General features: G+C 33.5%; 2 protein-coding genes across 2 annotated transcripts; one reads left to right on the top strand and one right to left on the bottom strand.

Moving 5' to 3' along the window:
- Nucleotides 1-2,633: 2,633 nt before the first annotated feature.
- Nucleotides 2,634-5,339, top strand: LOC108969279 (polycomb group protein Pc). Its single transcript, XM_018933901.1, has 2 exons — nt 2,634-3,325; nt 3,902-5,339. The coding sequence occupies exons 1-2, from the start codon at nt 3,263-3,265 to the stop codon at nt 5,072-5,074; spliced, it is 1,236 nt and encodes a 411-aa protein (XP_018789446.1). The 5' UTR covers nt 2,634-3,262; the 3' UTR covers nt 5,075-5,339.
- A 4,312-nt stretch (nt 5,340-9,651) lies between these two features.
- LOC108969159 (TBC1 domain family member 9) lies at nt 9,652-17,251 on the bottom strand. Its single transcript, XM_018933721.1, has 15 exons — nt 17,208-17,251; nt 16,650-16,816; nt 15,404-15,662; nt 15,084-15,345; nt 14,843-15,014; nt 14,652-14,779; nt 14,420-14,568; nt 13,652-13,766; nt 13,398-13,586; nt 12,853-13,335; nt 12,185-12,784; nt 11,334-11,551; nt 10,653-11,251; nt 10,297-10,388; nt 9,652-10,220 (listed from the first exon to the last, which is right to left on the bottom strand). Exons 1-15 carry the CDS (start codon nt 17,249-17,251, stop codon nt 9,930-9,932), a joined length of 3,768 nt encoding a protein of 1,255 aa, XP_018789266.1. The 3' UTR covers nt 9,652-9,929.
- Between the last annotated feature and the right edge of the window lie 484 nt (nt 17,252-17,735).

Raw genomic sequence — 17,735 nt, forward strand, 5'->3', positions numbered from 1 at the left:
ACTATATATGTGTGTATATGGTTTTTGTTTAAATTTCTACTATTTTCGCGTATTGATTTAATATTTTCAAACTACACATTAAATTCCCTAATATTTTATATTAACTGCGTATTAAAGACAATGCTTGTATGTATATAAATTCTGTTTTTTGTAATTATTTTAGTGTAATTACAATTTGTGCTTTACTTTTTACTGTTTTTTATACTTGTTGTTATTATTATTTTTTTAGTTTATTTTTTTAGCAAATTTTTGGAAATCGATTTTATACACCAAGGTTCATAATTTAACAATTTGTAGAGATATTTTTCATTATTCACCTACAGTTTGACATTTTAAAGCATTTTCTGTTTGCATTGATGCCGATGTATTTTGTTTTAACATTATAGGTATATGTATAGTATGTATATGTATAAATTTTTGTATTTTTATATGTATATACATAACTTGCATATGCTATATAAACTACTGCAAAGTAAAGTCGTCGGTTATTATAGTGCGATTCGTTTTTTCAATAATTAAACACTGGGTACACCGTGTTACAGTGTTAAAGTTACATATATTATATATGTTTCTAGTTTACTTTTTATTATAAACTTCCAGTCTGTTGTTTTGCTATCATGTTTTTGTTATTCGACGTTTTCGTAGTAAAAACACCAGTCACATGATTATCTTCATATTTAATTTTTGTTGCTGCATGTTAGGATCTTACTTATATGTATTATGCGGATTGCGGCATAACAAGTATTTCAAAGAATTATAAGCTAGCACTTATATTAAATTTATTAAATATAAAAATTAATTAAATTATTGGTTTTGTTGTTAGTTATAAAATTTAGTTAATAATAAATTGGTGTTTTGTTTACATCTAAAGCACTGTTATAACTACTAGATTAAATGTAGCTACATGCTTCTTTTTATCTACTCCTCTTTGCTAAAGCTTTCAACTAATGGATATAAGCATGTGACGACAGAGATTTTCAGTACATGATTTATATGTCACTTCATTCCTTGCTTAGCGCAATTGCCACCCACACGGTCTATCACGACTTGTCCGCTCCATTTGGATATACATAAATAGCGTGTTATCTGATTATAATTGAATTGTAAAGCTTTGATATATTGGCTATGCAGTTATAATATTCTTAATTATTTGTATATTAGATTTTCAATTTTTAACATTTTTCTTCCGTCAACACAGTTTCCAGGTTTCTATATCAATTTAATTTTTTACGCATTTCCCTTTTTCATTTTATCACAGTCAAATTGGGAGGATTATGTACTTAATATTTTCACTCCTCACGTGATTAATCTTTGGTAGTACATAGTATACGTACCAAATGGTTTTAACTTCACACACGCAGTGGTATGAGCTTCTTATAGTTAACCCCAACTTCAGCCAATGGCGACTTTCTGTGTCTAAGACGTCACAACGTAATTGCAATTACAATACTTCCGTTGCATTGTCGTCGCACTTGCAATAACTAAAAGTTATGTTGATATACACCCAATTATACATATTTTTCTACTGCTGTTCCAGTTTTTGGGGCCTTTGTTTGTATGCTGTGCCTCCCACGCGCCGTGTAATACCAATGTGTACGTTCTTTGCAAGTTCACGACACACATACATACAAGTACTTATTAATATAAGTATATGTAAGTCAACCCATATCGTGAGCGAAATCCTCGAAATCAGTGATAACATCACCAGTATTTTCATGTATCCTGCATTTGAGTTATATTCCTTAGTATTTCGCATTCGATTTTTTCACATTGATTTCCGGCAGCTTTGTGCGTTTTGTATTTTAACGTTTCTAATAATTTTGCATTTCTATGTGTGTGTGAAAACTTTTTTATATACATACATATGTACAAGTACTATGTATATGTATGTATGTAGTTAAACTTAACTTCGCTTTACGTTGTTTGCATTATTTGTTGTTACACCGTGATTATAAACTTTTCGTCCACCGCACAAAAGTGTACTGGCATATTGTACGAAAACATTTTGATATAAAGCCCGTTAGTAATGACGTTTCATATGAAACAGAGTATTTACGGAAAAACAGAGAGAAAACCATAAAAGCTCGTAGGACGATAGGACACGAAGTGCGTTACGCTACCACCCTTTCTACATTTACCGTTATTGCAGTGTATATTAATGTATGTATATGTGAAAGTAGCACTCTGCCGCTCGTAATAAGTCTACATGGAAAAAAGTTTATCCAGTATCAAAATCAACAGAGAACATTTATTATATAATAAATATATAAATATATATATATGTATCACGCACCATAAATAAAAATAAAATTATTATAAATTAGTAGAGTTAAAATAATATTTCGCATCAATGATGGAAAAGCCTACAGTTCATTGTGTAGGTTTGGTCTAAAATTATAGAAACAAGAGTACTTTTAACAATTTACTACGATTTATTTTTAACAATTGACTTTAAGAAAAAAATTGTAACTTAAAATATTTTCCAACTTGTTGTCAAAGCGAATATTGAAGCAAGGGTACTTGGCAACGCTATTATTAAAGGAACGAGTTTCATGAAAACAACAATTAACAGCATAGTAACGAGTTGAACCAAAATAACGAATTCAATTATTTTCGCGTTATTGTGGTGAAAACATGTAGAAATTTTGTGTCGGGTTTTTAATGTTGTAATGAACATTTTTTGCGGCCTTGTTAATTAATAAATATCTGTGAACAATAAATAAGTTGAATAAAACAAAACTGTGCTTAAAATACAATATTACAATTTATATCTGTACATAAAAGGTATTTTCGAAATATACATATTCCGTCGTCGCATCGGGTAGAACGAGTAGCGATTTGCGTACTTTTTCTATATTGACGAGCCAAATGTATTGGTCCGAGTGAAACAGCAGATACATTTGCTGAAGGACGTTTCGCATTTTTTATTTATTCGGTGTTTTCAAGCGCTGGCGCTTGAATGTTTCCTACAACAGTAGATATTTCAGTGGTTTTAACAGTTAGTTTTAGCAAAATATTTGCAAGATACAATTGCGCACATTTGTTTTGCTTGGTTATTTATTTTGTTAACGACTGAATCAATTATTAATTACTTGTGTTATTTTGGAATAGTAGTTCTAATTATATATTAGAAGAATACGCAAAATCTTTATATTCTACTGTTCGACATTACACATTTTTGCCGCGCTTTTCTGCAAGTGGTGTTTCTATTTATGAAAAATACGGTGCGGAAGCATTAAAATTCGTTAAACTGGATAACAACATGGGAAGTTCGGATGACCGCGTTTACGCGGCGGAGCGGATAATACAAAAACGCGTTAGAAAGGTATGAAATAATCAAGTTAAGTGAAAATAGTTAATGCTATATATTAGTGTATTCCGTCATGGAAACATCTGCCATTAAAATGTATGTATATACATAAGCTGAAATTGTATTATGATGAATGCCTTCGCCAGTCATATGTTTCTTCCTTCAATTTTGTTTTATTTCATAACGTCATGTTTCAAAATGTAGGTAAACATCTATGAGATCCACCTGTCACGAACTGCGAACGAGTATTTTGTATTAGTCCTTGAAAATATTTGCACTAGGAAGGTAAAAGGAATAGTAATTTTGTATCATAAAGTACACATATTTAGGTTCAAAAATTGTTATTTAATTTTTAATTTTAACATTTTGCACACAATTGTACACATTCCATGTAGATCCAATAAAGTATATACACGTGCCAATGACAGTGTTTTAAAGAAAATACAAAATGTGATTCTATAAATTTTACATTAAAATTTTAAAGTTCAAATGCCTCTAACGTATTTTCTAAACACATGATTAGTAGAAAACTGTTTGTTGTATATAATAATTTATTACTACAATAATACTTTATGAATATCTCCTCAATAGGGTGTTTTGGAATACCGCGTAAAATGGAAAGGTTGGAATCAGCGATATAATACTTGGGAACCAGAGGTTAATATACTTGATCGTCGGCTTATTGAAATATACGAACAAAGTAACCGTTCGTCTAACACACCATCAAAACGAGGAGGAAAGCGTAAGGAAAAAACGCATGATCCTGAACCAGAATCCGAGGAAGATGAGTATACTTTCACTGGCGATGATGTAGATATAAATCAAGCATCTACTTCATCCGCTGCATTATCCAATAACAATCACCATCATCACCACCACCACCACCATGACAAAGAAAAGGATAAAGATAAGAAACGTGAGCATTCCCATCACCATCATCATCGCTCGCATTCGCCATATACAGATGGGCAGCGTGATACTAACAGTGGTAATAAGCGCCACACCTATACCTCGACGTCAGCATCAGTGTCGGCTGCTGTTGTTGCAGCAGCTGTTGCTTCGAATTCCGCTTTAAATTTCATTCCTGAGGCTGATTCTAATTCATCCAGTTCTGAAGATCAACCTTTAAGTCGTAAAGAGGTCACTTCTATGGGTACTAAACGTAAAGCTGAGGTACTAAAGGAATCCGGTAAAATAGGTGTCACTATAAAAACCTCACCGGATGGACCACCGCCACCTAAACAACATTGTGGTAGTACCAGTTTAGACGCAGCTACTTCAATATCGACGCCGCTTAAGTCTGAAACTGAACCGCTATCACCAGAAACACCAGCATCACGCCCAGAACAAGCAACACCCGCAGAAAAGAACGCAGCATTGCATCAGCATTACAATGCCACAGCAGCGTCGAATGCAGATGATGATGATTCATCATCACAAGCAGATAGTCAAATGGATAACAATCATGCGGTAGCACATAACAAGGGAACGGGGGATGATGGCGCTGCCTCACCCAAGCGTAACGGACATGTTACTGAACAACAGCAGCGACAAAGTGCTTTGGCGCCCCTTTCGCCGAAGGCATTGCCACCACGTTTCTGGTTGCCAAATAAGTGTAATATCTCCGATAAAGTGGTGATCACAGATGTTACCGTAAATTTAGAGACTGTCACCATAAGAGAATGCAAAACAGAACGTGGTTTCTTTAGAGAACGTGAACTAAAGTCTAGTGCCATGAAAACAGAATCGGATTCTGCTGCATAAAAGTCCATCGCGAAATTGACAAATTAAAAAATCGAAAAAAGGAAGAAAAATTGTAAATATGTTGAATTATATAAGTTTTTGGTTTTTTTTCTTGGAGTGAGAGTGAATTTGCGTACTGCGTTTGGTTTTAATAACCTACAAATATTTATATTTATTAAGAAAAGTACTACTTCATAGTATGTATTGTTTACATAACAAATAAATTAATATTATATCGTTGGTATTAATATCTCATTATTATTTTTTATATTTAGTCAAAAGCGTTATTGTAAATAATGTAATATAGTTTTAGTTTTAGACAGAATTGTCTTAAGCATACATTTATTATTGTAATCCAAACCGTATGAGCCAGAACCAATTGGAAAGTGAAAGAAATATTGCAGCGCCGTTACTTTAATATTAAGGCATATAAGAAACGAGCAGATAAATAAAGTCGAAACATAAATTAAGGAAGTGTGAGGCATATGGATTACTATAAATTATAGTTTATTTTTTCATTTAATGTCAGTTAAGTCTACATAAGACACATTCCTCAGTTGTTATTGTTGTATGGATTTTTGTTAATATTTTGCCGAATTTGATATTCTGCATTTCTCATATAAAATGCTTGTAGTAGAAATATAACAGCATTTAAAAGTACTTATAATTTGAGATAAAACCGTCAATGTATTACAATCAGTAATAAAATCTAATCAAATGTATCATGTGAGCATCAAAACGCATAAGAATTGTGAATTCATATATGAATATATTTATAAAAACAAACTTAAAGCTCAAAAGAAATGAACGAGAAAGTCTATACGTTAAACATAACGCGGTTATTTTGGGTAGACACATATTTTGGACATACATATGTATATATGTCTATGTATTTAGATGCATTAAAATACAATACGGATTTTCTTTCGAAGAATTTGTAATTTTGTCAGCTAAACTTGCATATATTGACTACATTTGCATTATGCTTAAGGAGTTCACGCCTTTAAGAGCTACAATCCTATTTACATATGTATGGATCTGCGTGTCTACTTTTTTTTTTTTTTTTGCTAAATCTAATATCAGATACATTTGTGGTGACCAGAGAGCTTGAAAAATAGCAATGCTTGCATCCTGAGTTCGAGTGCATTAATTTTGTTGTTTTGCTTAGCGGCGAATACAAATTACGTTTTATTTCTACGCTGTAGTTGCAAATAGTATTTGCATTTCATCCAACAATTTTGTATAACACAGACAGAAAATGCTTGTAGTTTGTTTTTTTTGAACTGCGTACAAACTTATGCATCACAATATTTAAGAAAAATGAAAAACCAAAATAAATGCTAAAAATAGAAGTAATTGCATCAAAATTCAAATCAAATTTGATATCCTTAAGCAATATTCACTAGAGAAGTTTCAATTGCCTTGTCTTTACTTGACTTGAATGCCTATTAATCGCGGACCATACGAGTCATACGCTTCGGTGTTCTATATAAGTACTATATATGTACATGTATGTATGTTTATGATAAATTATTTTCAAATATTTTATAAACTTAAGATTTATGGACTTTATGTTTAAATAGAAGTTAAGAAGAAAGCACGAAATTTAATTTAAAAAACTAAAGTTAATGATTGTACAAATATATTATATAACTATATATTATTTAATATTATCTAGAGATGAGTAACACTAGTGTGTAACTGTAAATACATAATAATCAGTATATGAAGCAATTAATTCGAGTTTTTTTCTAGTGAGCGCGCATGTTTGTATGTATCAGACATTGATATTGGATGCCAACTCAAAATGATAATTGATGTTATTTGAAGCTGCTCGTTTGTCGGAATAGCCGATATTAGACAAATATATCGTATCGCTGAAGTACATACTGAATGATCTAAATTACGGTTTTGCACGAGCAAACTTTTTATTTGTGAAGGGTATTATAGCTTCGGTGCAACCAAAGATTTTTCTTGTTTCTGCTTTTGTTTAATTTTTTCTAAAACGTTGATATTTACTAAGTTCGGACATTTCGTGCAAAAGGTTAAGTTTGGTTAGGTTGAACTTGACTTACTTATAATATGATGTACATATGCCAACTAATGAAGAGTAGAACGGAAGACGGGATTAAAGTATTATATGCTAATCATCAAATTATGTATTTGTACTTATTTCTAATTTATAACGGCCAAGTCCACTAGCAGCATTCAATAGCGACCAGTGATCCTTTTATCGTTCTATATATTTCTTACTCTCCAGTAGTGAAGATATTTGAGTTCTTCGATTACCCTAACAGCCGAGCTTACGTAGGAGTAGTTTTCACGACAGTCAGATTAATGTAATCGGAACAGAGCCAGATCTTTAACTGCTCCCGGATTGCCATCCCGATAGCTGGCGATATGTTTAATGAATCTACGAATTTGGAAAATATTAACGAACCTTCGGGACACGCATTATTAAAAAGTTCGATCACGAACTATCAGTGCTGACGACCACCATCACTAAAGGATTGTTAGAGAAACAGTTTCTAAATTTCTAAAACTTCAGGTATAGAGCTGCACATTGATGCTATATACATACGTTACTTAAGAGGTGTTAATCCATATTTTTAACTTGCTTATTCAAAAGATTGAATTTTCATACGAGACTCGGGTAACCAAGTAAATAAACTAAAATCCAACATATGTGGACGCGAAAGTGAGAGTGAATATATGTTCTGCAATGTATGACCAATCCGTCTCCTGTTCCAATACACGGAACCAACTGGTTTCCTTCAGCCACGTACGTCGTACGTAAATGGATATCGAATAACAATAGCGCCTATATAAGGAAACGCTACAGCTTTTATGGTCTCGTAATGTAGAACTAAAGAATTAACGTAGTGTTATGTTTAGATGTTACCCCTTGATTAGGGTATTTTTTGTCAAAAAATTTACGAAACCGCTCAGCTCTCTATTTTACACAGGTAATGTTGTTGCTGTCTAAGAGAAATCTGAAGATAATTATATGAAAACTTTTAGTTTACCATATAAAAGTTGGTACCAAAAATTAGCAAAATCGCTTCATATTCCCTCTTGTCGCCTTTTACTTTATATGACAACGTGTTGCCGTTGTAGCGGCAGAAAATATTCCTCACATCACGTTATTTGGATCTTTACCGGACACGACTGTCGTGGGAACTCTGTATTCGAGTTGAGGTTAAGGACTCTTAATAGACATATGTATATTAAAATTTTTTACCCTTTAATGATTTCGTTCTGAAAATTATAAAGAAAGCCTTAACCGTCCACTAACTTCTACTTAGCCAGTAGGTAGATTAAGTGAACATCTCCATCTTAAACTTAAACTTAAAGGAGTTATCGTTGCTATGAGAGGTTATACACAACATATTGCAAATTAGTATAACTTTGACTAATAAGGAATTTGAACGGCAGAGCTTTCTTGCTTTCTTACCTCTCCGAGTTTGTAAACACTTCAATTCATTATATCTTGAACAGTGTATATTAGGCTTGCTATAAAATTTATGACACACAAACAGGAGACCTTATTAAGTATATAAAAATATAAATGAAAAGCGCGACGAACTGAGTCGATTGAAACAAGTGCGTCTGTTTGGATATATGCGACCTAAACTCTCAGTATTTGAGATATCAACCGGAAATTTTGCACACACCCTTTTCGCACAAAGAATCTGCTCATTTGTCAGACCCGTCGACAACACTATAGCATAATGGTGTCATACGAATTAATCGATCTATAGCAATCCTTTGTATGTGAAACTTTTTTATTTGACAAGATATCTTCACGAAATTTGACGTCGTAACAATTTCCAAGGAATATTGTTCAGATAGGGCGACTATAGCAAATAGCTGCCATTTAAATTATCTAAACAAAATCAATAAGCGGATCTTTCTATACCCTTTACGTTGTAAGAAATGCATGCGGTTAACTTTTTTCTTGTTTTATAATAAAAATATGGTTTCTTACTAATATGTATGTACCAGCGTATTTATTGATATTTTTTACAACTAATAATATATTTATGTATTTACGAATATGTATGTATGTTTTTTTTTATACAGGATTTTAGATTTCCGAAATTTGCTATGTTTGTAAGTGTACGTATAACATCAAAATGAAATTTTCAGAATAGAACCGCAATTGTTTTAAGTTTTATATGAACCAGTAACTGCTTGGACTGCAATACTTTTCATAAAACATTGTAACTTTTAACGAAAATTCTTTTTTGTGTATATGAAGTTAAAACAACGAACAATTAACTATAAATGTCAAGTTAATTTTTTTTGTTTTGTTTTTAACGATATTAGGATGACCATACAAAGCGTTTGTTTTTCCTTCATATCTTTTTGAAAAATCAAATTTACAAAGTTTTTTTTTTAACAATTATTATACTTTAGTTGGATTAATTTGGGGAAGCATGTAGATGTGTGCGGCAACGCCTTTGCAAAAAATCATTTACAACGCAAACACCGAATGTGTCACAGTGTATATTTTATATATATGTAGGTATTCCTGTATAATTCTGTGTATATAATTATTATTATATATGTATGTACACACATACATATGTATTTGCTATATAAGCATGCATTTTATTTTGTATATATATGTATATGTATGTATATTCGATATTTAAAAAGAAAAGAAATACCAATACTTTTTTAGTACAGTTATTTGAATTGCGTACTTTTAGGAAAACAATCAAATAATCTGTTTTTACGAATACTCATTTCTTGCTACTTGCTCTACCTCTCGCGCACGCACACTCGCAAAGCAATTAGAAACATCTAATGTCTGTTCGCTACCGGAACATATTTTTTCTATTTCTTTCTCTTTTTTTGTTGTTGTAGCTACTTAGTAATTTGTGATAACACATTTATGACGGTTCTTTTGCATGCGCTCTATATTCTCCTTAATCGGTGTTTTCATATAGAAACATTGCACGATTGAAGTGACTGCCAAAACTGTTGCTATAAATTGATTTATAGATATATCCCAGCTATCGACATCGGTTGAGCTATTGCTGCTACTGCCTGTGCCACCAGTGCTGGAATTTTGTTTCAACTCCTCTTCGTAAGCTTGGAAGAGTTTCGTCGTCGCATTCGACTCGACAGAGGGTGTAGTCGGATTACCGTTACTATCAGGCTGTTGACAAGAAAATGTGGTATAAAATATTATGGTAAATTTAAGACCTTTTGACTATGTCAGTGTGCATACGAACCTCATCGCCGTTACCCAAATTCAATTGAGTAAAGCTGTCCAGACTGATCTCTTTCTTCATATTGTTGTTGCCCAGTTCTAAAAGGTTTTCATCTAGAATTTTGCAGAGGAAAATATAAGTAAATCAGGTTTGATATACATATAGTAATATCTATATATAATATACATGTATCTATATGTGTATAAATAATGTGCGGCAACGTGTAGCCCAGCTTGAAAGTTTTACAAAGCTTGATTGTTCATTGCTAAGGAATTTTCTTTTGGAGGATCGTATCGGCAAGCACTCAGACTCAAACAGTATTCACCTTCTTCTCCTCCACTTTACTGACATGTTATTATAACATTTTGTGCACTTACATGCCTTCCGCATATCTTCGTCTTGTTGCCCTATTATCTCTATCAGTGAGCGCCATAAGAATTGAAAATTCGCCTTCTTCATATTCGGTATATTTTTTTTCGGCGCATTGCCATCATCTGGTTGATCCAGCAAATAACGCAGACTACCCAAACTTTTGGTGTCCGTTGTTGAATCGGTACGTTCCACTCGGGTTGTCATTATTAAATCGCTAATTTGTGAGAAATTCGAAATAGTTTCCACATTCAATTGCGGCGGCGTAACCTTTACGGCGCCCAAATCGGATATATCCGAAAAAGTATCGGTGGATTCGAAACGCCCCTGATGTCGCAATGCATTGTCAATCAGATCCGAGGTGCTGCCGCTGGCGCCATTTTGTGAACGTGCCACATCCATGGGTGTGCCATGTTGTCGAGGCAAATCGACATAGAATCTTGATGAGCGTTCGCCGTTAATGGCGCCCGCTGTGGATGATGACGGCTGCGAGAGGCCGGCTAAGCTATGTAAATGTTTCGTGGCGGTGATGAGCGCGTAATCGTCTTCATCGAAATTATTATCAGTAGGTGAGGGGAGTGCCTCAATTGACTCGGATGGATCATCGCTAAAAAAATGGTGTGAAGAAAAGAATGAAATATCATGAAAATGGAATATCTATTTATATTATATATATATTTGTAATGTACCCGAAGAAGTCCTCAGCTTCAATGGCTTCTTCAGCATCTTCCTTAGCCGTCGATTTTGGACGTCTGACCTGCTCAATTTCCGCTTTGGAAAGCAATGGCGGTAAATGTAGTATGTAAAGTAGTTTCAATTTTTCGGTGTATTTGTGTGAGCATACCAAACCCAATGCATTTATGATTTGCGAGAATTCAATTGAACCGGTACTTTTCTTATCAGTCAGCTGTCGAGAAATAAACAAGATGTATACATTTAAATGAAATGCACCTGTCAACATGAAATACATCACTAATTAGTTAATTAACTGTAAGGCAACATGTAGTTCAACGTGGAAGCTCAATCTTGTTGAAACGTTCGTTGCTTTGAATTTACTCTGGGAGGTTCGTATCGACAAAAACTAAAACTCAACAAGTAATCGCCTTCTTAATATCCGATTCTCTAAGCTTAGCAAACATAATAAGAATAATTCAATATTTAATAGGTCAGTTTGTTTGGGAGCTATATGCTGAAGTGGTCCGATCTGTTGTTTTGAATAATAACCCATGCCAAATCTTATCAAATAAATACAATTTCCATACAAGGATTTCATTTTGATCGATTAGTTTGTATGGCAGCTATATCCCATAGTTGTTCGAAATTGGTGTTTCCGACAAATGAGCAGCTTCTTTGCAAGAAAATTACATGTGCAAAATGTCAAAACGATAACTCAAAAACTGTGGGACTATTTCGCGCATATGCTGACGTAGATATTGATGGATATGGCCAAATCGTCCTTTTAGCCTGCTACATTAAAACATTAAGTGAATACAGCAAAAAAAAAAAAGAAACATATAAGTTCACAAAAAAAATATTTTACCCTAAATAACTTCTCGGCCAAATCAATGGTAACGCAATTGCGCCAAGGCGTCAACTCATGGAATAGAACACGGAATGTATCGAAATCGACGCTGTACGACTCAGAGCGGCTGCAATTATTCTCCGCAAAGTCGGCACTGCGACCTGTTGCTGTTGTTGTGGGCAACAGTATTGGCGACTCACCACCCAGCGATGAGTGTGCCTTCTGTTGCAACACCTTACGTGGCGTTGACTTTTCCTCTCGTACAATTGTAAGCAGTAGGTGTAATTCTTCTCGATCGAAATACATATTATCAGCGTGAAATTTCACAATTGTATTTTCGTTATCAATATCGAATTGACGTATTGTCAGACGTCGATGTTTATTACGTAATTCTTCGATTTTCTGTTGCGAGATTTTATCACCGAAATTCGTATACGCCTCATGGATGAGCGTCCGTATGGGTTGTGTTTCATTCTTTTGCTTGTCACTTTGTGGCGGTAGGCGATATTCGGGATTGTAGATACCATCCAAATATCGGGAGAGCACTTCCATAGCTTCACCGTCATCGTTGCATTTAAGCAGTTTCTCACAATTCCATTCTAAAATTTGGAGCGAAATCTGCGTTTGAGAAAATAGTTATTAAATTTTATATATACAATATGATAAATAATAATAATTTTACGTACCACAAATATAATTTTGGCGCCATCGTAGAAGAAGCAGTCGATTATATGCAAGGCGCTCTCATACGATATAACACTTATGAAAATTGTCAAAAGCCAAGACAGCGAGATCATGCGTATAATACCCAACTGATCCAAATGACTGTGCAATTCGGGTAGGTATGTCTCGACGAGTTCATTCAATACACTCTGGTCAATCTGTGCGCCTACTACTTTATCTTTGTAGTAGTCAGGTAGTAAGTTTTCACAAAGGCTTGCCAGCAACCAGAAAGCATTATCCTCATCACAAAATAGCAGAAATACTGATGAGACAATATTCATAGCTTGGCAATAGCCAACTTGTGGATTGCGTAAAGCATATGCCTGCAATACACGACGCAAAGCGCCAATACCGTCGGCATGTTGGAATGCCGCATGCTCTGGCAGCGAACGATGGAGATCACGATCGATTTCATCGTGTGTGGATGACTGCTTAATGCAAGCAGCCTGGATTGGAATTAAAAATTTACTACATTATATATGGAATAGTATCTTAACCTTAAATATACCTTCTCAACCAAGTCTTCATAGAGCCCCGGATTCATATCTTTCTCGTGTATTGCACCGGAAAATTGCAGCCATATTTCTTGGCGTAATTTATCTGGAATGCCCTCGACAATCAAATTGATTACGTCCGTTGTACGAAACATGGAAATACCGCGACCAAAGTCACGGAAATGTGACTCCCAGCGTGAGAGCTGAAAACAGTTATGCAGGCTATGCTCACAAAAGTTAAGAGAAATAATGCATTGCAGTTGCTTACCTTCTGCTCTTGTATCTTCAACATTTCCGCACTCAAATTAGTCTTGAAGGAGTTCATTAGCGCTGACTGTTTGCTCCAGGAGATGTCATATTTGGCGCGCTCTCGACTAATAGGCCTGAAAATTTACAACATTAAAATTTGGTAATTTTGGTATATTTGTATATGTTACAATCAGGGTTGCTAATAATGCATTAAAAATTAATTTAATTAACCTTTCAATAAATATTATTATTTTTTTATTTATTCTTTATGTTGAGATGTTATGTGAGAATTACATAAATTTTTTTTTAAATTTATTCCCAAATATCGAATTAAAAAAAGACATTCCAAAATACCATATTGAAAAATAAAAAATAAATTTTTATGCCAAAAATCGAATTATTTTAAGTGCGAAAATCCAAAACTAGATTGAAAAAAAAAATACTTTTTTTTAATTTCTGTTAGAAATATGTAAATATTTCCTTTATAATCGCTTTTCATAACAGCTTTTGATTTGAAAAGTATTTTTTTAACTTGTTACTCTAATTTTGATGTTAAAAATAAAGTTTTAAATTATTAATTACAAAATCGGATTTAACATTGAAAATTTTATTTTGAATACCAAAATATCCAAAATTGTGATTAAAAATTTAATTCTTTAAAATTCGCTCCGCTGATTAGAATGTTCTTTTTACACTTCTTTAAAGCAAAAAATACTGAAATGCTAAATACTAAAAATTTATAATAAAATTATTTATTATTACTTAAATTATAAAAACACTTGCTTACACATGAAATTGCGATAGTAGTTCGCTAATTTTTTCGACCAACACTTCACGATCGACAATTTGTGCGAATACAAAGTGCACGTGCTCAGCTGTAAGCAGTACAATTTGATTATCATAGCGATGTGGGCCATCATTCTTCTGCTCTACACTCTGCGTTAAACAAAAACAAAAATAAAATTAAAAAATAAATTTTAAGTTTGCTTAAGGTTTACGAAAATTAACAAAAAACTCACTTTAATATTACGCATTGGAATGACCAGGCTAACAAGATCAATCACGTCACTGCGGAAACAAAAGAAATTGCGAGACAAGTAAATATTGCCACCAACATAACGCTTAGCATATGGTGTCCAAATGTTGGCTAAAATAAAAAAATAAAATAACTACAGATAATTCCAAATACAAATGTCAAACACATATTTACCTTTTATTTGGCCATCAATAATTTCGGACTGCGGCAGACGAAAGTAATTGCGGTACTCTTCAGATTTCTGACGTGCTGTCAAATCACGCAAGAGGCCTGGCTTATTTGATGCTTTGCGTCCGAAACGTTGGAATACCGACGCATCATGATCGACTATAGGGCTGTCGGGGTCCTGAAAATGCATAAACAAGCTTTCAATATATATTCACATAATTTATTTGAACGTCACGTGGCACTGTACTTGTATCAATTGTTGTATAGCCATTTTATTTAGTTGCTCGATCAGACCATATGCCTCCTTAACATCCTTTAATAATGTAAAATTATACTGCATATTATTAACTGTTTTCAAATATATGATTTGTCCGTGTCTTTTAATGTCTTCTAATTCAGCAAAACGAATGACGCGCTTTGTTTCGCTCCCCAGCATGTATGAATAGAAACATATGTGATTTAATGAAATATATATGTTGCCTTGATTCGGTATTTTATTCTTAACATAGCTGTAAGTAATCATGTAAGCATACGTACTGATTTTGTTGTGAAAGTGATCTGACTTACGTGCAGGCATATGTATTGACCAAACGTTCTTCTTTTGGCATTTCGAAAAGTGTTTGAAATTTCGATGCGGATACTTTGAAATTGGCCGATTCGTTCGATTCATCATGATTATTCTGCGCATTAAGCGATTGTATTTTACATATGGTAAAATTGGTGATCTCTTCTTCGCTTTCCATTTCATTGAGAACCTTGAAGAGGTTTTCAGCAAGCCATTCCCAGTCCTTAACTATTTCTTCTTGTGTTAGGCCAATGGCGATTTCTATTAGTTGAGGAGGAGGATTTTTTTGATAAAATAATTTAGCTACGCGGTGTTTCAAAAATAATTAAATATACTATATATGTACATATGTACAATATATATAAATAACAGGGGAAAACGCCAAATTTATTGAAGATATCTCGTTAAAGAAATTTTTTGTTTTACGAGAACTTGATTCTGTACAATTAGTTGGCGTGGCAATTACATGCTATGAAGGGTCGATCTGAATAATATATTCGGAGATTGTGCCGTTGTCTTGACGAATAACGCATGCCAAATTTCGAGAAGACAACTCTTCAATAAAAAAGTTTCCATAAAATAACTTGATTCTGATCGTTCAATTAGTATGACAGATATCAGAGGTTCTGACAAATAAGCAGCCAGATGTATCAGTATCTTGAAAATTGAGGGAATAGTTCGCGTATATACAGACGCATATCATTTTATATAGGGGTTCAAGATAAAAGTAAACAATAAAAATTGTAATAAATGACAATAAATATAAAAAAATACTAAACTGCTCCAACTTCTTTTTACTTCAACTTTTTAGCATTTATATGAATGCCTTCGACGTCATATGAGGCTTATCAAAATGGGTTAGCTATACTCGAGGTAAACAAAAGAATATATACAACAATAGCGAATTCTCGTTTGTACAGTTAGTGAAAATAAATTGCAAATGCCCTAAGATTCTAGTCTCCCTCGGTTATAATTGATTAGATGAGTCATTAGGAAATAAGTATTAATAACTATCTTCGGGTGTTTGCTGATATATTATACAATTTTTATCCATGTACTTTACGTTACTTTTGTTAGACTTTTATGGCTATCGTAAGCCTTATATTTACAAATAATTGCTTAGGGTACAGTGGACGCCAAAATTAAGTTGCAATATGCATGGTGTCTGGGCTAATATTCACCTTTAGAATTTATGCCTTAAGTATTATACCAATTCTAAGGCTAGTGGTCTAAATATATGTTAATTACCATAATATACTTCAGATTTGGGAGTTTGATGAAGAATGCGATATGGTGGTGGCTTTGTATCCCACACGCTGTCCAATGTATTGACAAGAAGCGACGTGAAGCTACGTGATTCTCCATGTCCACGTCGTTTTTGTAGCACAAAGTATTTCGAACGCATTTCGTCAACCCTTTTAAGAGAAAAAAAAAAACAATGATCATGAAATTAAACAATTAAAGTGGCACTAATTAATATTTATATAATAGATAAATGCGTTTTGTCAGAGTTCAATGATTTCCTGATAAGACCAAATGCGTCCAACAATAAAATATATACATAAGCATGTATGGAGAATGGTGCTTCATAAAATGCACAGTTGTACAGTTGTAAATATGCAGCACCAAGTGGAACGCAAAACCAGCTGTTCACCCATTTTTATTGCCTTTGTGTTTGCATTTACTGTGAAAACTGTGTATGCTACGCGATTTAGGTGCTGCGTAAAATATCTTAACTAATGTAGCTAGCTATCTAGGAATCATAAGCAAGAGACTTATTCCAAAAATTTTCTTTTAATAACTTACCAAAATGCTGGTGGTATAAGTATTTCCTTTGGGTGTATCCACATTTTTCAGCTTTCAGTTCACACCTCCCTTAGTGGATGCCTATTTTTATAGTTGTGTAGTCGAAAATATTTTCTAAAAATCTTCAACCAGTCTTGTTACGAAGTCTTTGTGTATTACGTTTTTAGTTCTTCTACTTCCATGTACTTCACTTAATGAAAAATGTGTTTAGGTATTGCGTTCTCCAAACGTTCACCATCACAATATTTAGCACTGATACCACCGTGTACGGTTGGCTATATTCTTGTTATTTGTTGATTTTTAATCGCATGAAGCTTCTTCAACTTATTTGTTCATATTCTATATCTATTTTTAGAGTGTTTCAATTAACATAAAATTGCACTTCTTGAAGTTTTCAAGTTGCCCAAGTAAAAATCTATATAATTTTCCGCTACCTACTGCACTTTTCAACGATGATTACAATACGAGAAACCTGACATCGTATGTCGTGCCCAAAGCGTTCGGTTGTTCGTAAACCCAATCGTTTGC

The sequence above is a fragment of the Bactrocera latifrons genome, unplaced genomic scaffold, assembly GCF_001853355.1.
Source record: "Bactrocera latifrons isolate USDA-ARS-PBARC rearing strain unplaced genomic scaffold, ASM185335v1 scaffold_104, whole genome shotgun sequence".
Classification (NCBI taxonomy): domain Eukaryota; kingdom Metazoa; phylum Arthropoda; class Insecta; order Diptera; family Tephritidae; genus Bactrocera; species Bactrocera latifrons.